At 45.6% G+C, this 24,676-nt stretch overlaps 1 protein-coding gene across 2 annotated transcripts in view; it reads right to left on the bottom strand.

Moving 5' to 3' along the window:
- The window catches only part of TUBGCP3 (tubulin gamma complex associated protein 3), a 323,260-nt gene that overhangs the window by 187,636 nt on the left and 110,948 nt on the right, over positions 1 to 24,676 (bottom strand). For both annotated transcript variants that reach the window (XM_033948055.1, XM_033948053.1), the window contains exon 8: positions 49 to 174. In XM_033948055.1, coding sequence (XP_033803946.1) covers positions 49 to 174 — 126 coding nt within the window. The remainder of the gene's footprint in view (positions 1 to 48; positions 175 to 24,676) is intronic.

Below are 24,676 nucleotides of genomic sequence, written 5' to 3'. Positions count from 1 at the left end.
ACTCAGACAAGCATGTTAAAAAAAAAAATAAATCACAAGTAGCCTTACCTGCCCAACAAGTCCAAATGCATGATCCAGGCTTCGCTGATCTGTATACTTCCTTATCTTATTATGTAGCCAGCCAAGTTCAGCTAATCTACTTGTAGTATCTTTCAAAGATTTTGACATGGCAATCTGAAAGGAAAGCAAAAACCTATGTACTGTGCATTAAATCATTTGCTACTGCGCAATTTTTGAAGTCAAATAACCCATGAGTTTAGGGATAAGATTAACTATAACACAGATGGCACAACACCTATGCTAAACCAGCCAAAGCACTAACATATGTAAATTGTTCTAGTAGATTGCAAAGTGCTGAATCTTAAAATATAGAAAACATGATAGACAAAAATAAACTTTAAATAAACTCTGTTTTCCCTGGTTAAATTTAAGAAAATGGGAAGCCTGATGAGCATAAGTTAAATTTATACAGGCATATCAGCTTAGCCTATTATGGGTCTAATTAGTTTGGGGGTTTTTAATAGACACATGTCGAAGTCCAAAGAGGTGCCTTTTAAAGCCTATTTTACAAAGAATTCATAGGCACCTATGTCAGTTTTTATACAACAGAAAATCAATACCAACCCTAATAGTGTGCAAATGCTGACATCTGCTCTGAAGCTAGTATAAGTGTGTGGGTGTTCTTGTGCATTTTATAAAATACATGCACACATTTCAGATGCTTCCCAAAGATACATTAAGGCCCTGATTCTGTATAGGACGCCCAGGAGAGGTGTCCTATACAGAATCGGTCCTACACTAAACCCCGATTCTGTAACCGACGTACAAATGCCGGTTAGAGAATCGGGTTAAATTAGACACAGTCGCTACACTTATCGCTGCAAGGGATCTCTCCCTGCTGCAATAAGTATAGCGGCCGAGGCCATCTGTCCCATCGCCGGCAGGAGGATGCCCAACTCCTCCTGTCGGAACCCCGAACCCCCCTCCCCCCCAAACTGGTAATCGCTGACAGGAGGATGCCCAACTCCTCCTGTCGGAACCCCGAACCCTGGACCCCTCCTCCCCCCCAAACTGGTTATCACCGACAGGAGGATGCCCAACTCCTCCTGTCGGAACCCTGAACCCCTCCTCCCCCCCAAACTGGTTATCACCGACAGGAGGATGCCCAACTCCTCCTGTCGGAACTCCGAACCCCGGACCCCCCTCTTCCCCAAACTGGTAATCGCCGGTAGGAGGATGCCCAACTCCTCCTGCTGGAAAGCCCGACAACCCCCCCCCCCCACCCCCAACTAATCTCCCTCCCCCAACTAACCTTTAAATGTTGGTCGGCTGGACGGGTCTTGCTGCCGTCCAGCCGACAGGCCCGCCTCTTGGAAATGAGACGGGCCCGCCCCTTCCCGGCCCATCCCCGCTAAATCTAAGGCCTGATTGCCCCAGGCTCTAGAAGCCTGGACCAATCAGGCCTTAGGCATAACAGGTCCGCCCATCCCCACTAATCCTAAGGCCTGATTGGCCCAGATGCCTAGCCTGGCTCCCTTGCCCAGTTGATCGTTCCGTTCAAAGCCGCGGGTGATGGCTCCTCGCGAGATCCACGCTTGCGTCAGAAGCCTCTCTGATGTTGTGATGTCAGAGAGGCTTCCGATGCAGGAGTGGATAGCACGAGGAGCTGCCACCTATGGCTTTGAACAGAACGATCGACTGAGCAAGGGAGCCAGCCAGACACGCTGCTGCTCCACAAGGAAGGGAAGGGGGAAGAGAAATGCTGGTGTGGATGGCGCGAGGAGCTGCCGCCGGCCGCAGCTTTGACCGGAATAATCAACTGCAGCAAGGGAGCAGTTGATCATCGCTTCCAGACCACGGGCTGCAAAATAGCACCTGGAGGGCCGCATGCGGCCCACGAGTTTGAGACCGCTGATCTAAACTAAGGGCTCCTTTTACTAAGGTGCACTAGAGTTTTTAGCGTGCACTGCGCACAAACCACGTGTTAAACAAAAAAATACTAACACAAGCTCTAGCGTCTAGCATGCGCAGCATTGTAGCATGCGCTAAAACCGCTAGTGCACCTTAGTAAAGGAGCCCAAAATGTAAAAATCCCTATGTTTTATACGGGATCCGGAAGGTTCGCCCCCCACATTTCGCCCCCCACATTTCGCCCCCCACATTTCGCCCCCCGACACATTTCGCCCCCACACATTTCGCCCCCACACATTTCGCCCCCCGGATGTTTCGCCCCCACACATTTCGCCCCCACACATTTCGCCCCCACATTTCGCCCCCACACATTTCGCCCCCGACTCGGAGCGCAAATCCTTACCTCGGAGCGCAAATCAGTCCAGCTACTGTTGTGAGTGCGAGAGAAGACAGCGTCCCGCGTCCCGCGAGAGCTGTGCGCGAGCGAAGCCAAGGGGGGGAGGGAGTTGTGTGGGGGCGTAGGGACTCCCGCGAGACAGCGGAAAGGGATGAAGGGGCATCGGGGCTTGGGCCGAAAGGGAACATGAGCTGAGCGAAGCCAAGGGGGGGTGCGAAGCCAAGGGGGGGAGGGAGTTGTGAGCGCGAGAGAAGCCAAGGGGTATCGAAGCCTGGTGATGAAGGGGGATCGGGCCCAAGCTCAGAGGGAGACAGCGGAAAGGGATGAAGGGGGATCGGGGATTGGGAGAGACAGCGGAAAGAGATGAAGGGGGATCGAGGGGGGGTAGGGAGTCGAAGCCTGGGGATGAAGGGGGATCGGGCCCAAGGCCAGAGCGAGACAGCGGAAAGGGATGAAGGGGGATCGGGGCTTGGGCCGAAAGGGAACATGAGCTGAGCGAGGCCAAGGGGGGGTAGGGAGTCGAAGCCTGGGGATGAAGGGGGATCGGGCCCAAGGCCAGATCGAGACAGCGGAAAGGGATGAAGGGGGATCGGGGCTTGGGCCGAAAGGGAACATGAGCTGAGCGAAGCCAAGGGGGGGTAGGGAGTCGAAGCCTGGGGATGAAGGGGGATCGGGCCCAAGGCCAGAGCGAGACAGCGTCCCGCGAGCGTACGCCGCCTCCGACGAGCCGCAGGTCTGCCGAAAGGGAACATGATATTATCCCGCTGGAGCGCGCTGATAAGTGCAGCAAGGCCTGAAGTAGGGGAAAACGCTCAGGGGCGAAAGGTGCGTGGGCGAAATGTATGTATAGTCGCCAGTGCTAAATTCGGCCAATCTGGCGCCAATGACTTTGCAAAATTCACCAGAGCTTCTATAAATATGACATGTTCTTGCCTCTTGGTCATTTAGTCCTTTCGATTTCCTGATTAACTGATCTGTGTAGTGATTTATTTTGTTATGGAATCAGTTCTTTCAAAGCGTGGCAAGAAGAAGCTAGTTTACGAAAATCATATTTATGTATTCTCTAAACGAACAGCAGATGACAGACATGCTATTTGGGTATGCGAAAAGCGGTCAAGGTGTAAAGGACGCGTTTGGACTGAAGGAATTGATGGCGAAGTTGTGAAAATCGTAAATATACATAATCATGCAGCACAGGCAGCAAGGCCTGAAGTAGTTCGATTAATCAATGAAGTTACTTCCAGGGCAAGGTCGACACAGGAGACGCCACAGCAGATTCTTAGTGAGGTCATTTCAGGCAGCCATGCAAACGTTGGAGCGCTTCTGCCTAGAAAAGATTCGCTAAAGAGATCAATTCGATCGTCAAGACAAGTCAAGGGTATGCCGCGGCTGCCTCAAACCGTTGATCAACTCGTCATCCCGCCAGAATTTCAGGAGATCATTATGAATGGCGTCCAACAGCAATTTCTTTTGTGGGACTCGGGTAAACTTTTCTTTTCAAGCTATTAGCATTATGTACTCGTACATGTAGGCGTTATTTGCTCGCATTTTATATCACTTTGTGGCACATAAAATGGCCCAAAATTTCTTAATTTATTAGAATTGATCAAACAAGTATGTCTTAGTTTTCTAAGCCGTTTTAAGCGTTATCTTGAATTATTGTTGCTATATAATCTTCCACATGTAATTTTACTAAATTACTTGGTACAATTTTAGTAGAATTTGTGAAACATTCCATTAACGTAATAGCTCAAAAAAATGAAGGAAAAAATTTTTTTTTGTATTTTGGAATTTTTTGATGCCAGCGAATAGAGCTCGTCGAAAAATGTTGTTTTTTCTGCACCCCTGACTATTTCTGACCCTTTTTTGGACTTTGAAAAGCCCATGTATGTACCGTCCCAACTGAGGGGTTTCCTCCATCCACCGCCTAAATTTATGCCTAAATTATTTTTATTTTTATTCAGGGACTGGAACCAGCCGAATATTGATATTTGGAACGAGGGATAATCTCCACTCGTTGGCACAGAGCAGTGAATGGTTCGCTGATGGCACGTTTTCTACTGCACCAGCTTTGTTCGAGCAGCTTTATACGATCCATGCAGTTCACGGTGGTGTCATCATTCCAGCATTGTACGCGCTGTTGCCGAACAAGACCCGAACAACCTATCGACAGATGCTGCAGCAGCTTAAGAATATGCAGCCAGGTCTCCAACCGAAGCAGTTGATGACCGATTTTGAACAAGCTGCAATTCAAGCGTTTGAAATCGAGTTTCCTAACATGGAGAAAACAGGCTGCTTCTTCCACTTGTCGCAGTCAATATGGCGAAGAGTTCAGAATGAAGGATTGAAAGTGCGCTACCAAAATGACCACGAATTTGCACAGTGGATCCGCATGATACCAGCTCTTGCTTTTCTGCCTCCGGCCAGTGTTGTGCAATCATTTGAAGAGCTGCTGGAAGATCCCAAATTTCCAGAAGAAGCACTACCCATTGCCAACTATTTCGAGGACACCTACATTGGTCGAATGAACCGAAGAGGACGCCAGAATCCATTGTTTCCAGTTGTGTTTTGGAATGTTCATCAACGAACGTTGAAAGGCCAACATCGGACGAATAATGACGTCGAGGGCTGGCATCGCAGCTTTCAAGAAACCTGCGGCTCACTTTTCCCCAATATATACCGCTTCATCAACTGCTTGAAAAGACAGCAAGGACTTCACAATTTTGAAATCACGCAGATTATAGCAGGCAATCCTGTCAATGCGCGAAACAAGAAATACGCGGCTATTTCTGCAAGAATTCTGCGTATTGTGGAGGACTTGGACAATCGAAATTTGATCGACTATCTCAGAGGAATAGCATACAATTTTGAATTTTGATTGACGTTCACTGTATTTCATTTTACTTGTTATTTGACTGTGTTGTGTTTGGACTGTTATTTCATTTGACAGGTTAGTTTTTGTTCACTTTATCACTGTATTTCATTTTACTTGTTATTTGAATGTTATTTGACTGTTTTGTTTAGCACAGTAAAAAATTAAAAAAATAAATCCTATTTTAGCCCAGCCTCTTGTTTCCAATGTGTTTCCAACAGTGGCCAATCCAGGTCATGCCCAATATATTCTCTCTGCAAATGGTGTGCACTCTTCACAGGGAGCGCATATTCTTCATGGTGCATAAAAGATTACCCAGCCTGCAGAGAGGATCACCGGTGCTGTAGCGTTCCTTGCAGGTTGCCATCAGCCTCCGCAGCACGTTTTCTCTGCTGCGGTCCCACCCCTCCTTTGACATCAGGGGCGGGAACGTACTAGTACAGACTGCGGCCTCAAAATAGTACCTGGTGGGCCGCATGTGGCCTCCAAGCCGTGAGTTTGAGACCACTGGGTTAGAGCCTTCAAGAAAGCAGTCCGCAGTTTCCCGTGATAGATGCTAATCCTGAAGGATTGGCTCTTATCAGACTGTTGCTCTTTAGTTTCTGGTGGTGGGTTGTGGGTGTGATATGGCTACTTACTACTGCTGAACTTGTTAGCTAGTCACATCCCTTACTGATAAGCAGACTAGATAGACTTTATCTGCCTTCATTTTTTTTGTTTCTATGTTGTAACCAAATAATTTACACTTTCCAAGCTTTTAATGGCGCACTCCAGATATTAAGCGTAGAAGTACAGCTCTACAGTTGTGGATATGATGCGGTATACAAACTTAAGGTTTGGTTTAGTTTAGTTTAGGATATAGAAATAGGTGTGTTCCCTATTCCCACATTATCTGTTGCTTAAGAATTGTTCAAAAATATTTTGACCTGCCAGTGTTAATTTACTTGTTCAGTCTTTAGTGTTATCACAGCTAGACTGTTGTAATCCAGTTTATGTAATCATTGGTTCCTTGAAATTTTTGAAACACAGGCTGCAGTTAGTACAGAATGCAGCTGTCAAACTGATTTATTTTATATTTAAACATGATAACCACTTTTTAGAGCTTTGCTGGCTTTCTGTTTTATGATAAGAGTTTATTTTGAAGGATCTTCATTTGAGCTCACAAGGCATTGCAGGGTAATTTACCAGAATATATGCAAATTTATTTTCAGTGATTAACTGGAAACATTATGCATGGTCTTGGAAACCAGGTATTATTAACTTTTCCATCAGCTAGACATTTGTAGTCTAGGAAGCAGTTTAATTTGTCTAGTTCTTCTTTTGTTACCCACATTGAACTGTATGGGCATATATGGGCTAGAAGATTTGGATGTAATGTACTAGAGAGCTGAATGAGGTGGGAAATCAATTGGTAGGGTGATAACCCAACAAAAAAATCAATAAGGGAAATGGAGGAGCATGAACAGCTTGGCCCTCCAAAGCAAACCTACCCCCCCTTGGCTTCGCTCAGCTCATGTTCCCTTTCAGCCCAAGCCCCGATGCCCCTTCATCCCTTTCCGCTGTCTCGCGGGAGTCCCTACGCCCCCACACAACTCCCTCCCCCCCTTGGCTTCGCTCGCGCACAGCTCTCGCGGGACGCGGGACGCTGTCTCGCTTTGGCCAAGCCTCGATCTTGGCCAAGCCTCGATCCCCCTTGGCTTCTCTCGCACTCACAACAGTAGCTGGACTGATTTGCGCTCCGAGGTAAGGATTTGCGCTCCGAGATGGGGGCGAAATGTGGGGGGGCGAAATGTGGGGGCGAAATGTGGGGGGGGCGAAATGTGTGGGGGCGAAACATCCGGGGGGCGAAATGTGTGGGGGCGAAATGTGTGGGGGCGAAACATCCGGGGGGCGAAATGTGCGGGGGCGAAATGTGGGGGGCGAAATGTGGGGGGCGAAATGTGGGGGGCGAAACTTCCGTGAACCGTTTTATACAGGGCAGAAAGCAGAGTGTTTTTGGTGGAAATTTCAGACATCTGAATCCCTAAACTTGTAGGGGTATCTGTAAATTTTTATGATACATAAATAAAAAATTAAAAGAAAGAGATTTATGCTAAGATGTTGGCAAGTTCTAATAAAATGAAAACACTTTTGTCTATATCAGCAAGTTCTAATACTAATATGGATGAAACTTTTTTACCATTGGCTGAAAGCTTTGTGTCTTGATACTCTTCAAAACTCATTAACTACTGATACCTCTTTGTTAAACATAGATTCTTTTGAGATTACCGTATTTTCACGTAGATAACGCGCACCCGTGTAAAACGCGCACACGGGTATAGCGCGCAAAAAACACAAATCTATGTACAGAAATTTTTATATACCGCGCATGCTGCCCGACTCTCCCGTCGCCGCCCGACTCTCCTTTCGCCCGCCCCGACTCTCCTCTGGCCACCCCGACTCTCCTTTCGCCCGCCCCGACTCTCCTCTCCCCCTTGAAGTCCTGTCCCCACCCTGAAAGCCTGATGCCCCCCCCCGACGTCCGATTCACCCCCCCCGCAGGACCGCTCGCACCCCCACCGCGAAGGACCGCTCGCAGGCACCCGCACCCCGAAGGACCGCTTTCACGCACTCCCACCCGCACCCGCACCCCCACCCTGAAGGACCGCTCGCACCCCCACAGGCTCCCGACCCCCCCCCCCCATCATGTAGAAGCTCCTACCGGTGTCCTGCTGCTTCCTCTTGGCGGTCCCGACTCCCCGACACGATCGGGGCAAGAGGGAGCTCAATCCCTCTTGCCCCAGCCAACCGCGGCACCCCCGACACGATCTGGGCAAGAGGGAGCTCAAGCCCTCTTTCCCCCCCGACTCCCCAACACGATCGGGGCAAGAGGGAGCTCAAGCCTTCTTGCCCCAGCCAACCGCGGCACCCCCGACACGATCGGGGCAAGAGGGAGCTCAAGCCCTCTTGCCCCCCCGACTCCCCGACAAGATCGGGGCAAAAGGGAGCCCAAGCCCTCTTGCCCCGCCGACTCCCCAACTTCCCGACAATATAGGGCCAGGAGGGAGCCCAAGTCCTCCTGGCCCTGGCGACCCCCCCCCCCCCCCCGCTAGTTGTTCGGGCCAGGAGGGAGCCCAAACCCTCCTGGCCACGCGACCCCCTACCCCCACCCCGCACTACATTACGGGCAGGAGGGATCCCAGGCCCTCCTGCCCTCGACGCAAACCCCCCTCCCAACGATCGCCCCCCCAAGAACCTCCGACCGCCCCCCCAGCCGACCCACGACCCCCCTGGCCGACCCCCACGACCCCCCACCCCCCTTCCCCGTACCTTTGTGTAGTTGGCCGGACAGACGGGAGCCAAACCCGCCTGTCCGGCAGGCAGCCAACGACGGAATGAGACCGGATTGGCCCATCCGTCCCAAAGCTCCGCCTACTGGTGGGGCCTAAGGCGCCTGGGCCAATCAGAATAGGCCCGGGAGCCTTAGGTCCCTCCTGGAGGCGGGGCCTTGGACACATGGTCGGGTTGGGCCCATGTGCCTCAGGCCCCGCCCCCAGGTGGGACCTAAGACTCCCAGGCCTATTCTGATTGGCCCAGGCGCCTTAGGCCCCACCAGTAGGCGGAGCTTTGGGACGGATGGGCCAATCCGGCCTCATTCCGTTGTTGGCTGCCTGCCGGACAGGCGAGTTTGACTCCCGTCTGTCCGGCCAACTACACAAAGGTACGGGGAAGGGGGGTGGGGGGGTCGTGGGGGTCGGCCAGGGGGGTCGCGGGTCGGCTGGGGAGGGCGGTCAGAGGTTCTTGGGGGGGCCGTCGTTGGGGGGAGGGGGGTTTGCATCGAGGGCAGGAGGGCCTGGGATCCCTCCTGCCCGTAATGTAGTGCAGGGTGGGGGTAGGGGGTCGCCGTGGCCAGGAGGGTTTGGGCTCCCTCCTGGCCCGAACAACTAGCGGGGGGGGGGGGGTCGCCAGAGCCAGGAGAACTTGGGCTCCCTCCTGGCCCGATATTGTTGGTGAGTTGGGGAGTCGGCAGGGCAAGAGGGCTTGGGCTCCCTTTTGCCCCGATCGTGTCGGGGGTGCCGCGGTTGGCTGGGGCAAGAGGGCTTGAGCTCCCTCTTGCCCCGATCGTGTCGGGTGTGCCGCGGTTGGCCGAGGCAAGAGGGCTTGAGCTCCCTCTTGCCCCGATCGTGTCGGGTGTCGGGACTGCCAAGAGGAAGCAGCAGGGCACCGGTAGGAGCTTCTACATGATGGGGGGGGGGGGGCGGGAGGCTGTGGGGGTGCGGGTGTGGGTGGGAGTGCGTGCGAGCGGTCCTTCGGGGTGGGGGTGCGTGCGAGCGGTCCTTCGGGGTGGGGGTGCGAGCGGTCCTGCGGGAGGTGAATCGGACGTCGGGGGGGAACTATGTAAAAAAAAATTTTTACAACGCGCTCACGTGTATAACGTGCGAGGTTATGCGCGGTACGTAAAAACCATGTATAACGCGCACGTTATATGCGAGAAAATACGGTAGTTCTAATTTAGGGATAGCAATATGGTCTTCCTTTACCATTTCCTCTTTAACATAGTTTTTCAAAATTATTTCGCAATTATATCTTACAACATCACTTTCAGACTCACCTCCTTCTAGCTGGCTGAGGTTTGATAGACATGGTTTAATGCCCGCTGTGTGTCTGTCTTTCTTTCTTTCTGTCTCTCCCCCCTGTCCAGCAGCACCCCTTCCCTGCTCTCCCTGTCCAGCAGTAGCCCTTCTCCCTTCCTTTTACCTCCCCCCTGACCAGCATCACCCCTTCCCTGCTCCCCCTGTCCAGCAGTAGCCCTTCTCTCTTCCTTTTACCTCCCCCCTGTCCAGTAGCACCCCTTCCTGCTCACCCCTTAGCTTTTCATTGGGTATTGCTCCTTCTTCTTGGAAAACTGCCAACGAGTCTCCAATTCCTAAAAATTCTTCTAGCAATGGATACCTTCCTGAAAATTTTCATCCAATAATCTAATCTTAGTATTATCTCAAAAAATTACAGAAAAGATTGTTTTTGATCAACTTTTTAATTTTATTGATAAAAAATTAGTTTTGTAACCTGACAAACTGGTTTTAGAACACATCACTGTAGAGAAACTACTGTTATAGCTTTAAATAGCGAATTGCATTAATGCCTTGATGCTGGTAAAATTGTTTTGTTATCTGCCTTGATTTTTCAGATGCATTTGATTTGGTTTATCATTCATTATTTATTTCTCAGTTAACATCTATAGGTATTTCTGGAGCAGCATTAACTTGGTTTAAATTGTTTCTCACAGACAAAGGTTAGAAGGGAAGAAGACAGAGATGCCAGACTATGGGGGAAGCGGAGGGAAGAAGATGGATGCTAGACCAATGGGTGGAGGAGGAGGTGGAGGGAGAGATGGAAGGGAGAGGCACAGTAACAGACAGGGCCGGATTTAGATGAAAAGAGGCCCTAGACTATTCCACTTATGAGGCCCTTTCACCTCCCATTTTTAAGTTTGTAAATTACATGAGAGATAATAAAATACATCATTACTGTGATATATGAGAGGAGCAGATTCATAACGAATGCAAGGAAGTTCTTCTTCACTCAGCGGGTGGTAGACACCTGGAACGCGCTTCCCGGAGAGGTGATAAGCCAGAGTACAATTCTGGGGTTCAAAAAGGGACTGGATGACTTCCTGGAAGCGAAGGGAATAACAGGGTACAGATAGAGGTTTACCTTACAGGACACTGAGCAAATAGGGTATGGACATTTTAGGTTAGGTAGGGAACACTTTCAGGTCATGGAGCTGGAAGGCCGCCGTGGGAGCGGACTGCCGGGCACGATGGACCCCTGATCTGACCCAGCAGAGGCAATGCTTATGTTCTTATATCAATATGTTAAATGAAACATGTTGTTATTGGTACTAACCTTTATAAAAAATGTGACACGGATAATAAATAAAAAAAAGTCGAGAACACTTATTTGGACATTTATTCTCAGCACCATATATAGTACTTGTAACAATAACTAATCAAACATAACACACAACATTGCCCCTTCCTATGTCCATAGTGCCCCCAGTGTGTCCTTCCTCACCTCACCCCCCCCTCCGATGCCCGCCCACCTGCCTCCCATCCCCCTTCCATTGAACACTCCCCCATGTCATCTTGCCTGCCTGCCTTCCATTAAACCCCCCCCCCCCCCCCCCTCCGATGCCAGCCTGCCTGCCTCCCATCCCCCTTCCACTGAAACCCCCTACCCCACCCCACCTCCGATGCCAGTTTGGGCCGCCCTGATCTGACGGATCCACGTTTTGCCTCTCTCCCTGTGGGGCTGGGCTTTGCCCAGATGTTTCCAGACTGACGTCTTTCCCTCCCCAATCCTCCTCCCAGGACGAGAAAAAGAAAGAGAGAAGCTGAGTCGGCGCCCCGTTGCAGCCGGAGCCGGTTCCAATCCCGAAGCGTAGAATTTCTCCTTATTTTCGGTTCAGTGTTTTAGTGTTCAGTGTTTTTAGAATAGTGTAATTTTAATTTTGCTAACAATTTGAATGTAGGCCCCTCTTGATCTTGAGGCCCTAGGCTAAAGCCTAGTTAGCCTATAGGAAAATCCGGCCTTGGTAACAGAGCATATTGAAGAGGCAGAGAGAAGGCAGACAGTGGATGGAAGGAATTGAATGAGGAGAAGATGAGGAAAGCAGAAACCAGACAGTATATTAGTTGTGTTGATAAACATTTCTAAACAAAGCCCAGCCAGCTGAACATCTCTTTCTCTAGTTCAGCAGCCAGAACTTTGATTTATAAAATGACAATTGTACAGAATATTGTTTCTTTTATATTTTAATAAAATAAGTTCAGTTTAAAAATTTTTGAGGCTTGTGTGGATGGAACCAGATGGTTTGCGGGGACCGGGACAAAGCTCACAGGGACGGAACAGGAACGGGGGACGAACTTGCGGGGACGGGAACGAGCTCACGGGGCAGAGATGGGGACAAATTTTTTCCCTGTGTCATTCTCTATTTCTATATTTCCAGAAAGCTTTTGACAAAGTTTCTCGTGAGAGACTCCTGAGTAAATAAAAGTCATGGGAGGAGGAGCTGAGAGAGGATCTGCTAAGGGGAATTAAAATTCCATTGGAATATCTTGCCTGCTAACATTCAAACTTGGGAAAAGTTGCCTTTCAGTTAACAATAAGTGCCTGATTAAAAGATGATTTATCCAGTGTTGCTGACATCACGTTACTTTAGAAGCACAGCTAACAAATAAATAGCTAACCCAGATCTCAATTGTTCTTGTTCTGAGGAGGAGTTGAGAAAGGATCTGCTAAAGGGAAGAAAAATTCCATTGGAATATCTTTCCTGCTTGCATTCAAACTTGGGAAAAGGTAAAACTTAGGCTTCAGTAGGCTATTTCATTGTTCTTCTCTTTTTTAGTTCAATACTCTGTTTTTTCAGCAAAGTCAGTTTAGGCAATAGTGTAGCCTTTAGAGCCTCTATTAGGGTATATAAAGTGTTTAGTCTAGATTAGTATTTTAGGTTGCATTTCAAGGCATTAGATGAGATTAAGGCACAGATAGCAGTAGAGGAAAGTCTTGATTAGTGTTTAACTCCCTCCCACCCTCGGCATGATCTCTGATTTATAGTTCCTTCAACAAATTAGAAGGCTACAAACAATTAGATTGTAATTAGCTCTTAAGAGATTGTCTGAGAAATCCTTAGAGGGTAACCTACCAATTACAACATTGAAAAATAATACTATAATTTAAACATTACCATAACCTAACATATAACTAGCAATCTAAGGGGAACTTAGAATACATATTCCAACTTCCATAGCAACTTAAGAAAGAAATAATCAATATTAAGATGCAGGCAGCAGTCGAGCAGCAAAATGAGGGCTATCCAGTCTTTTGCACTGTCACATGTTTGATTATTTTCCGGTTGGTGAGAGGTCTTTTGTGTGTGCTCAGTGTAAAGAGTTCCTAGCACTCAGGGAACAAGTCCGATTTCTTGAGGCTAGAGTAGCAGATTTGGAGGAGCTAAGGGAGACATAGAGATACATAGAGGAGACCTAAAGGGACGTTCTAGAAAAGTCACCAAAATTATATAAAGGATGAGAAAGAACATATATTCATTTCAAAAAATACCCTTCTCAAATGTCTTTTCAATTTTCTTAGTTCAAGTTATCCAGAGGTGTAAATCCACTATGAATAGCTCCTGAACTTAAATCATTTTTAAAAACACATACAACACAGGGGGATCTGAGGCTCAGCCCCTTTGACAGTAACTAAAAAGGATTTAAGTTCAGGAGCTATTCATAGTGGATTTACACCTCTGGATAACTTGGACTAAAAAAACTGAAATGACATTTGAGAAGGGTATTTTTTTGAAACGTTCTAGAAAAGTCCCACCTCCAGTCTGGCAGGTTTTGTGCTGCCTCTGAGGAAGGAAGTCTTCTTAAAAGAGAGCAGCACCCTGATGAAGTAAGAGGCAACCCTGTAGCCAGAACCTGCCCACAAGAGGATGCAATGTCCTTTTGCACCAAGGATGTCTCTCCATTGGCTTCTGCCCAAGAAGAAAGAGTTAGGACAGCCGTTATAGTGGGAGATTCAATCATTAGGCATGTAGATAGCTAGGTGGCTGGTGGACGTGAGGATCACTTGGTTATTTGTCTGCCTCGTGCAAAGGTGGAAGAACTCACGTGTCACTTAGGTAAGATATTAGACAGTGCTGGGGAGGGGCCTGTTGTCTTGGTGCATGTGGGTACCAATGACATTGGGAAATGTGGAAAGGAGGTTCTAGAAGCCAAATTTAGGCTCTTAGGTAGGGAGTTAAAATCCAGAACCTCTAGGGTAGCATTTTCAGAGGTGCTCCTTGTTCCACACATGGGTCCCAAAAGACAGGCAGAGCTCTGGAGAGGCATGGGAGGCAGGGAGGAGGGTTTTAGATTTATTAGGAACCTGGCGACATACTGGGGAAGGGGGAGCCCAGGCTGCCAGCATCAACATTTAAAAAGAAGATAGAGCAGCTTTTAAACTAGAAACTGGGGAAAGGCTGATAGTCGTTAAAAAAGAGCATGGTTCAATAAAAGATATCATCATGAAAAAGAAGACAGAGCATCCTGACATTGCAATACAGGCTACATCCTGAAATTGTAATACAGGCCACAATAGACCAGGTTCCTTAAATTCAGAGCAGGCTAATTTTAAACATTTCAAATTATCTATGCCAACTGCTGAGCAAATTGTAAATAGATATGACAAACACTGTTTGAAATGTCTGTATGCAAACGCCAGAAGCCTAAGAAACAAAATGGAAGAGTTCAAGTTTAAAGTTTATTAAAAGTTTGTTATACCGCCTAGTTGGGTTTCAAGGTGGTTTACAATGATAAAAAGATTTAAAAAAAGAAAGAAAAAGAAAGAAAAAGGAAAGCATAAAATAATATATTGCTCTAAATCAGGGGTAGGAAACTCCGGTCCTCGAGAGCCATATTCCAGTCTGGTTTTCAGGATTTCCCCAATGAATATGCACGAGATCTATTTGCATGCACTGCTTTCAATGCATATTCATTGAAGAAATCCTGAAAACCCAACTGGAAAACGGCTCTCGAGGACTGGAGTTCCCTACCCCTGCTCTAAATGAAACATAATAAGCATCTCTGAAACCTGGTGAAAAGAAGACAACCACTGGGACACTGTCATACTGGGGTACTTATATTGTAGTGATAGGGTGGATCAAATTGATGGAGGCTTAGCATTATGTTACGGAGGGCATTGAATCAAATGGATTAAAAATTCTACAGGAGCAGAAACACACCTTGGAATCCCTATGGGCAGATAAAGGGGAAAAGGATAGTGGTAAGAGTGTACTACCGTCTGCATGACCAGGATGAACGGACAGATGTTGAAATGTTATCAGAAATTAGGGAGGCTAACAAACTAGATAACACAGTAATAATGGGCGATTTCAACTACGATATTGACTTGGTAAATGTATCATCAGAGCATTCTAGGGAGATAAAATTCCTTGATGAAATCAAGAACTACTTTATGGAGCAGCTGGACCAGGAACTGACAAGAGGTGAAGCAATTCTAGATCTAATTCTTAGTGAAGCGCATGAATTAGTGAGGGAGGTAATGGTGCTGGGGCCGCTTGATAACAGTGATCATAACATAATCAGATTTGATATACTCACTAGAATAAGTTTACACAGGAAACTGGAATAAGTTTACACAGAAAACAGCACTTAACTTTAAAAAAGGACACTATGACAACATGAGGAGAATGGTAAAAAAGAAACTTAAAGGTGCAGCTGCAAAGGTCAAAACTATACATCAGGCATGGATGCTATTTAAAAAGAGGATCCTGGAAGCCCAAACTAGATATATTAAACTAGATATATTCCATGTATTAAAAAAGGAGGAAGGAAGACCAAATGGCAGCCAGCATGGTTAGCAAGTGAGGAGAAGGAAGCTATTAGAGCTAAAAGAGAATCCTGCAGAAAGTGGAAGAAGGATCAGACTGAAAATAATTGTAAACAATGCAAGGAATGTCAAGTCAAATGCAAGGGCTAATAAGGAAGGCGAAGAAAGATCTTGAATAGAAGATTGCACTCGAAGCAAAAACAGTAAAAACTTTTTTAGGTATATTAAAAGCAAGAAGCTGGGAAGAGAATCGGTTGGACCACTAGATAACCAAGGGATAAAAGGGGCTCTCAGGAAAGAAAAGGCCATAGCGGAGACATTAAAGGAATTCTTTGCCTCGGTCTTCAACAAGGAAAATGTGGGGGAGTTACCGATGCCAGAAAATGTATTCAATTCTGATTCATCAGAGAAACTCAATCAAATCTCTGTAACACTGGATGTTATAATGGGTCAATTTGACAAACTAAACAGTAGCAAATCCCCTGGACCGGATGGTATACATCCCAGAGTGCTGATAGAATTGAAAAATTGACTTGCAGAGCTATTGTTAGTAATTTGTAATTTTTCTTTAAAATCCAGCATAGTACCAGAAAACTGGAGGCTGGCCAACATGTCGCCTGCTTTAAAAAAGAGTTCCAGCGATGATCATGAAATGATACAACAGCCCACATAACCAGAGATCCAAACGTCAAACGGTAATTGGAACCGTTCCCTTTGGTCTGATCACTACACATACCCTTTGAAATCAATTGGTCTAGCAACAAATGCATTCCAACTACTCAACAAACAACTCACAAATCACACAAACATATAGATCCCACCACATTCTGGACAAAAACAGATATCATAATCCAACACTACACACCCAAAGTCTTCATCTCACAATGGAACCACCTAAGTACTGTAACCCTAAACGAACTAGCCCCAGAAAAGCTCAAAACCAAAATCCATAGAAAATCAGACAAGTGGTTCGACAACGAACTACTCCAACTCAAAAGACAATGCAGACAACTAGAAAGAAAATGGAGAAAAAACAGCCAAAAATCCACAAAAACAGCATGGATAGCAAAAAAACGAAAATATAAACAAGAACTGAAAGAAAAAAGAAAGACAAACTACTCAAAACAAATAGAAGGACCCCAAGACACAAAAAAGCTATTCCAGCTGCTAAAAGTTCTCACGGACACCACACCCTACATAGCTTACAGCAACCCCACCCCTCCTTCAGCCACATACTTCAAAAACAAGATTGCAAACATCAGAGCCATGTTCAACGGACCCCCTCACATATCGAGACCTCATTTCCCCCCACAGAAAAAGAACCAATTCTAGCAGATAGAACTTGGTCCCATTTTTCACCCTTACAATGGTCAGACTTCAACAATCTATATAATAAATACAGCCACGCAGCCTGTGACCTCAATCATTGCCCCCCATACCTACTGAAAACCTCAAGTACATTATTCCATTCCCTGCTTCTACAATGGATACAATCTTTACTATTAGAGGGTCATTTCCCACAAGAACTCAGCAAAATCATCATAACTCCGATATTAAAAGACCCCAAAGGAGCAACGGACCAACCATCCAACTACAGACCCGTAGCGTCAATCCCACTGTACGTCAAGCTGATGGAAGGCCTTGTAGCCAAAACCTTAACCTCAAACCTAGACAAACACAATCTACTCCACCCCACACAGTCAGGCTTCAGAGCCAACCACAGCATGGAGACCCTACTAGGAACACTAATAGATACTGCCAGACAATACCTATCTACAGGCAAGAAAATCTTGCTCATACAATTAGACCTTTCTGCAGCCTTCGACCTGGTTGATCACGGCATTCTCATACAAACTCTAGACTCCATTGGAATCTCATACAAGGTACTTTCATGGTTCAAAGGCTTCCTACAATCCAGAACCTACAAGGTTAAAACAAAGCAAGAAAAATTAGAACCCTGGTTCAACCCCTGCGGAGTACCCAGGGATCACCCTTGTCATCTACACTATTCAATATATACATAGCCTCCCTCAGCTTCTACCTAGACAAACATGGCATAACCTCATACAGCTATGCAGATGACATCACTATCCTCCTCCCCTTCGACCACCCTGAACCCGCCATGACAAGCACAATACACAGAACTCTCAAAACAGTAACAACATGGATGACAGAGCACAAACTAAAACTTAACCCTGACAAAACAAACTTCATCCTCCTAGAAAACAATAAAACTCCTACCTTAACAAATCTAGTAATAAACTTGATCTCATACCCTATTCAACCCACACTAAAACTTCTGGGAGTACTAATTGACAGAGGCTGTATCATGCAACCACAGATCAGCAAGGTAATAAAAGCATCATTCGTGACCATGAGAATAAGACAAATCTGAAAATTCTTCAACAGGAAACAATTCCTACTATTAGTACAATCCCTTATCCTTGGACTAATAAACTACTGCAACATACTTTACCTCCCATGTACAGCGACCATGATAAAACAATTACAAACTATACAAAATACAGCCCTAAGACTCCTCTACTCATTGAAAAAATATGACCACATCACAGAAGCATACCATGACTCTCACTGGCTCCCAATACAGGCAAGAGTACACTTCAAATTCTACTGCCTACTATTCAAAGCCATTAACAGAGAAAGCCCAACCTACTGGAATAACCGACTAACTCAATCCTCCTCATCCAGGCACAGGAGAACCCACTCACTTTTCACACACCCACCATCCAAAAATGTCAAACGAAAAAAACTATATGACAACCTAAACTGGACAGACAAATCACCATTCTGTTGTCATCGACCACAGACTACAAAACCTTCAAGAAAGATACTAAAACCCTGCTCTTCAAGAAATACATAAAACCTATCTAACACGACCAGTTCCTACCTAAACATGACCAGTTCCTACTTCAACCCCACTTCTAATTACCCAACTAATGCTAAAATGCCTCTATTTATCCATCACTTACCACCTTAAGATCTTGACAACTCTTTGGTAATTCTTAGTAACTCTTATGACATCTCTTATGCTATTCCTGTAAATTTTTATGTAAACTTTTTATGTAATCTCTGAAAACTTTTATGTAATTCGCCTTGAACCGCAAGGTATTGGCAGAATAGAAATCACTAATGTAATGTAATATAATTACCAGTGAGTCTGAAAGAAGAAAATTACTGAACATAGTCATAAGCATGGATTAATGAGAGAAAGCAACATGGTTTTAGTCAAGGGAAATCTTGCCTCACCAATCTACTGCATTTCTTTGAAGGGGTGAATGAACATGTGGATGATGGTGAACCGGTAGATATTGTTGTATATTTGGACTTTCAAAAGGAATTTGACAAAGTCATGGGATAGGAGGTAATGTACTTTTACGGACTGAGAACTGGTTGAATGACAGAAAACAGAGAGTGAGTTTAAATGGTCAATATTCTCAATGGAGAAGGGTAAATAGTGGGATTCCCCAGGAGTCTGTGCTGGAACTGCTGCCTTTTAACATATTTCTCAACGATCTAGAGATGGGAATAACTAGTGAGATAATTAAATCTGCTTATGATATTAAGCTGTTTAAAGTTGTTAAATTGCAAGAGGACTGTGAAAAATTGCAAGAGGACCTTGTGAGACTGGAAGACTGGGTGTCAAAATGGCAGATGTTTAATATGAGCAAATGCAAAGAGATGCATGTGGGGAAGAGAAACCCAAACTATGTAATGTTGGGTTCTGTGTTAGGAGTCACTGCCCAGGAAAAGGATCTAGGTGTCATTGTTGAGCATACATTGAAACCCTGAGCTCAATGTGCGGCGTCAGATAAGAAAGCAAATAGAATGTTAGGAATTATCAGGAAAGGAATGGAAAACAAAGATGAAAATGTTATAATGCCCTTGTATCGTTCTATGGTATAGCTGCACCTCAAATACTGTGTACAGTTCTGGTCACTGTACCTAAAAAAAGATATAGTGAAATTAGAAAAGGTACAGAGAAGGTGACAACAATGATAAAAGGGGATGGGACGACTTCCCTATGAGAGGCTAAAGCGGCTTGTGCTCTTTAGCTTGGAGAAGAGACGGCTTAGGAATGATATGATAGAGGTCTATAAAATAATGAGTGGAGTGGAAAGAGTTGATGTGAATATCGTGCATCCTACACCACATATTGCATGGAAACTCAGCTGTTCCCCTTATCCAGATATTCTCAATGGCCTGGCCCACACATCCAGAAGAATTCTTAACAAAATACAGCTAAACAAAATACAGCATATTCTGGTCTTGTAAGTTAGATTTGGGTTCTCTTGAGCATATGTTATTTCTCTGCCCTCTAATACAAAACTATTGGGAAAGTATATGTACCACTGTAGCTAATGTCTTATCCATTCAAACTAATATTGATCATTCCCAAATTCTATTTGGTTGCACAGACGAGTCTATGTCCTTATCCTAAACTAAACTAAACTAAAGCTTAACTTTGTATACAGAGTCATCATTCTGAGAAGGCTGGACTCGGTTTACAGCAATTAAATAAACAGGGAATGATTTACAAATGATAAATAGAAGATAACAGTAAAATTTCAAAAGAATTAATTTTCAAAATGTTTGGTAAATAGAGTAGTTTTTAAAGATTTACGGAAAAATTGAAACGAACTGAAACTCCTTAAAAAAAGGGGTAAGCTCTTTCGCATACTGTGTACTCTTGCTTTTACAAAATGTCTTACATAACTAGAAAAACTTATCAAACACAGATCATAACACATGGTGGAATACCTTATACCCAACGCCTAAGTATGAAAAGGCTAATGCAGAGAAGTCTGGTACTCTCTCATCACATCAACATATATGGTAACCTTTAGTTCTTTGGTATATACAAGATTCTGATAATTGCAAAGTATCCGCTATAATAAAATCCTTAGTGCGCATGCGCACTTCAATCTCCATGCAGCCGTGATCCGTGGCTCTGTGCCCCCGCATGCACAGTAGGAGCCTGCGGCGATTTGCGACACATGCGGCAGTTTCCCCAGCAACGTTCCTGCCCCAATCTCTGACGCCGGCTGACTTTCTGCCTTCTGACTACGCTGCCGGGACGCCTCTTCTTCTCACCCCTGGACAAGCAGCGGCAGCAGCCGCGGGGCATTTGCTAGGCCAGCCCACTTTGATAATGCGAGGCAGGCCGGCTTAGCAAAAGTCCCAAGGTTGCCCGGCCTAGTGGATGCTGGACAGGGAGCAGGGAAGGGAGAAGGGGTACTACTGGACAGAGGGGAGGTAAAAATAAGGGAGAAGGGGTATTGCTGTACAGGGGGAGCAGGGAACGGGTGCTGCTGAACAGGGGGAAGGTAAAAGGAAGGGAGAAGGGCTACTGCTGGACAGGGGGAGCAGGAAGGGGTGCTACTGGACAGAGGGGAGGTAAAAGGAATGGAGAAAGGCTACTGCTGGACAGGGGGAGTAGGGAAGGAGTGCTGCTGGACAGGGGGAGGTAAAAGGAAGGGAGAAGGGCTACTGCTGGACAGGGGGAGCAGGAAGGGATGCTACTGGACAGGGAGGAGGTAAAAGGAAGAGAGAAGGGCTACTGCTGGACAGGGCGAGCAGAGAAGGGGTGCTGCTGGTCAGGGGGGAGGTAAAAGGAAGGGAGAAGGGCTACTGATGGTCAGGGGGAGGTAAAAGAAAGGGAGAAGGGCTACTGCTGGATAGGGGGAGCAGGGAAGAGGTGCTGCTGGACAGGGGGGGAGACAGAAAGAAAGAAAGACAGACAGACTGACTGACAGGCAGGCAGGGAGAGAGACAGAAAGAAAAAAAGACAGACAGGGAGTAGGGAGAGAGACTGGAAGAAAGATAGACAGGGGGCCAGGGAGTGAGACAGAAAGAAGGACAGACAGAAAGAAAGAAAGGGGCAAGAGAGAGAAAGAAAGACAGACAGAAAGAAATACAGACATACAGAAAGAAAGAAAGAAATGCCTGTCTACACATCTATTCTAGAACCCGTTAATGTAACGGGCTAAAAAACTAGTTAGTATATATTTATTGTTCTTGTACAATATACTGCATCCATCTATGTCGTTCATTTGTAAATGATGTATCTACTACTGTGGTTGTTGTTAATCAGCCATACTTTATGCAATTGTTTATCTGTAGTAATATATTGTTCTCTTATTCTAAAACAATAAAACTTTTTGAACTTAAAAAAAAAAAAGAACCTTCACTTCAGGCGAATCTTCAACTCCATTTAAAACAAACCAGAGAAAATGTTTCTTCACACAACGTGTAATTAAACTATGGAATTCATTGCCGGATAATGTGGTGAAATCAGTTAAATTAGGTGGGGGTTTTAAAAAAGTTTTGATAATTTCCTAAAATAGAAGTCCATAAGTCATTATTGAGATGGCTTGGAGAAATCAACTGCTTATTCCTAGGATAAGCAGCATAGAATGTTTTGCTACTTGGGATCTAGCTAGGTACTTGGGACCTGGGTTGGCCACTGTTGGAAAACAGTATACTGAGCTTGATGGACCATTGGTCTGTCCCAGTATAGCAATTCTTATGTTCTTATGAATTGTGAAAGGAAGAATAGAACTGAAGGGAATGTAAGCTGGGGGAAGGAGCATGGGCTGTGATAGAAAGAGAAGTGATGGTCTGAAGAAAAAAAAACAGATGAGGACTGGGAGAGGAACTGAGTGGGATTCAAAAAGGAGGTGGCTGATTGAGGAGAATGGCTGAGAAAAATAGTACTGAGAAGAGAGATCAGGTTGAAGGGAAGAAGCACTAAGGAGTAAAGAAAGGGATGGAAGTGGCAGGAGGGGTGAGACTAGAAAGGAAAAAAATAAGTTCTCTCTTCGCCTTCCTTATTAGTGCCTTGCATTTGACTTGGCATTCCTTGTGTTGTTTACAATTATTTTCAGTTGGATCCTTCTTCCACTTTCTGAAGGATACTCTTTTAGCTCTAATAGTTTCCTTCATCTCACTCATTAACCACGCCGGCTGCCATTTGGTCTTTATTTTATTTATTTATTTAAAATAATTTATAACCCACCTATCCACAAATCTAGGCGAGGAACAAAAATACATACACAATAAAAACAAATAATAGCATTACAAGCAGAATATAAAAGCAAAAAACAAGAATTACCATAATTTGCAGCATAAAACATGCTCAATAAAAACAAACACAAATCAGTATAACCAGCAGAAAAAATTCAAACATTCTCAGACCTTACTCCAAAAAAGTGCTCATACAGCTGAGTCTTCACCCCATTCCTAAAATGTAAAAGCACATTGGATTGGCACAAAAATAACATTAGAGCATTCCAAAGCATTGGACCCTGGACTGAAAGCATTGACTTCCGGTTACTCAGAAGGTGCACTACAGCCAATGATGCAGGTTACTAGTCAAAGCGGGCCGGACATTGGCGCCGACAATCCTGCCCCAACATATGCATGCCACCGTTTCCGCCGCTTTCAGGCCTTCCTCTTTGCACTCTAAGGAGGGATGGGGGGGAACCTCCCCACTTCAATTACAACTCCTCGCGCTCCCGCTGCGGGGGGAGTATGGGAGCGGAACCCCCCCCCACCCGCCACCCACCACTACACTGAAAACTTTAAAGACCGAAAACAGGAAGGAGAACGGGAGCGTGAGGAGTTTTAAGTGTAGTGGGGGGGGTTTCCCACCACACACACACACACCATCAGATCGCAAACAGAAAGGCCACAAACTGGCGCACATTTGTCCTGTGCACAAATGTCGAGGCGGGATTGTCGGCATCCCAATGTCCTGCGCACTTTCAACGGTGTACCGTGATGTAACTTCCAAAAAAATTTTGTCTGAGGAACGCAACTCACATGACGGATGATACCACTGTAACAAAGTACAGATGCTCTGACAAGGGAGTTCTCAGTTAATTCTTCAGATCCTAAAATTACATTGGTTGAAATTAGATACTGTATTTTGAATGGACAGCTAGACTGAAGCACTTTAAAGATCAAACAGAGAACTTTAAACTCCACCCGCAAAACAAATGGCAACCAATGAAGCTCACAAAGTATTGGAGTGATGTGATCATTCTTCGAGGCACGGTGCAGAATTTTGAGCTAGCTATAACGCTCGTACAACAAACCCAAATAAATGGAACTACAATAATCAAGTAGAGGGGTAATCAATAACGTGACAAAAGAAAGAAAATTATAAGAACATAAAAACATAAGAACTGCCGCTGCTGGGTCAGACCAGTTGTCCATCATGCCTAGCAATCCGCTCATGCAGTGGCCCTTAGGTCAAAGACCAATGCCCTATTTGAGACTAGAATTACCTGCGTACGTTCTGGTTCAGCAAGAACTTGTCTAACTTTGTCTTGAATCCTTGGAGGGTGCATTCCAGATTTCTACCACTCTCTGGGTGAAGAAGATCTTCCTTACGTTTGTACGGAATCTATCCCCTTTTAACTTTAGAGAGTGTCCTCTCGTTCTCTCTACCTTGGAGAGGGTGAACAACCTGCCTTCATCTACTATGTCTATTCCCTTCATTATCTTGAATGTTTTGATCATGTTCCCTCTCATTCTCCTCTTTTCAAGGGAGAAGAGGCCCAGTTTCTCTAATCTCTCACTGTACGGCAACTCCTCCAGCCCCTTCACCATTTTAGTTACTCTTCTCTAGACCCTTTTGAGTAGTGCAATGTCCTTCTTCATGTACGGTGACCAGTGCTGGATGCAGTATTCCAGGTGGGGGCGTACCATGGCCCGGTACAGCGGCATGAAAACATTCTCCGATCTGTTTGTGATTCCCTTCTTAATCATTCCTAGCATTCTGTTCACCCTTTTCACCGCCGCCGTGCATTGCGCGGACGGCTTCGTTGACTTGTCTACCAGTACTCCCAAGTCTCTTTCCTGGGGGTCTCTCCAAGTACCGCACTGGACATCTTGTATTCGTGTATAAGATTTTTGTTACCGACATGCATCGCCTTGCACTTATCCATGTTAAACCTCATTTGCCATGTCATAGCCCATTCCTCGAGGGTGTTTATGTCACATTGTAGGTCTTTGCAATCCTTCACTACTCTGAATAACTTTGTATCGTCTGAAAATTTAATCACCTCACTCATACCAATTTCCAGGTCGTTTAT

This window comes from Geotrypetes seraphini, chromosome 6, assembly GCF_902459505.1.
Source record: "Geotrypetes seraphini chromosome 6, aGeoSer1.1, whole genome shotgun sequence".
Lineage (NCBI taxonomy): Eukaryota > Metazoa > Chordata > Amphibia > Gymnophiona > Dermophiidae > Geotrypetes > Geotrypetes seraphini.
This window is presented reverse-complemented; position numbering and strand designations above follow the sequence as displayed.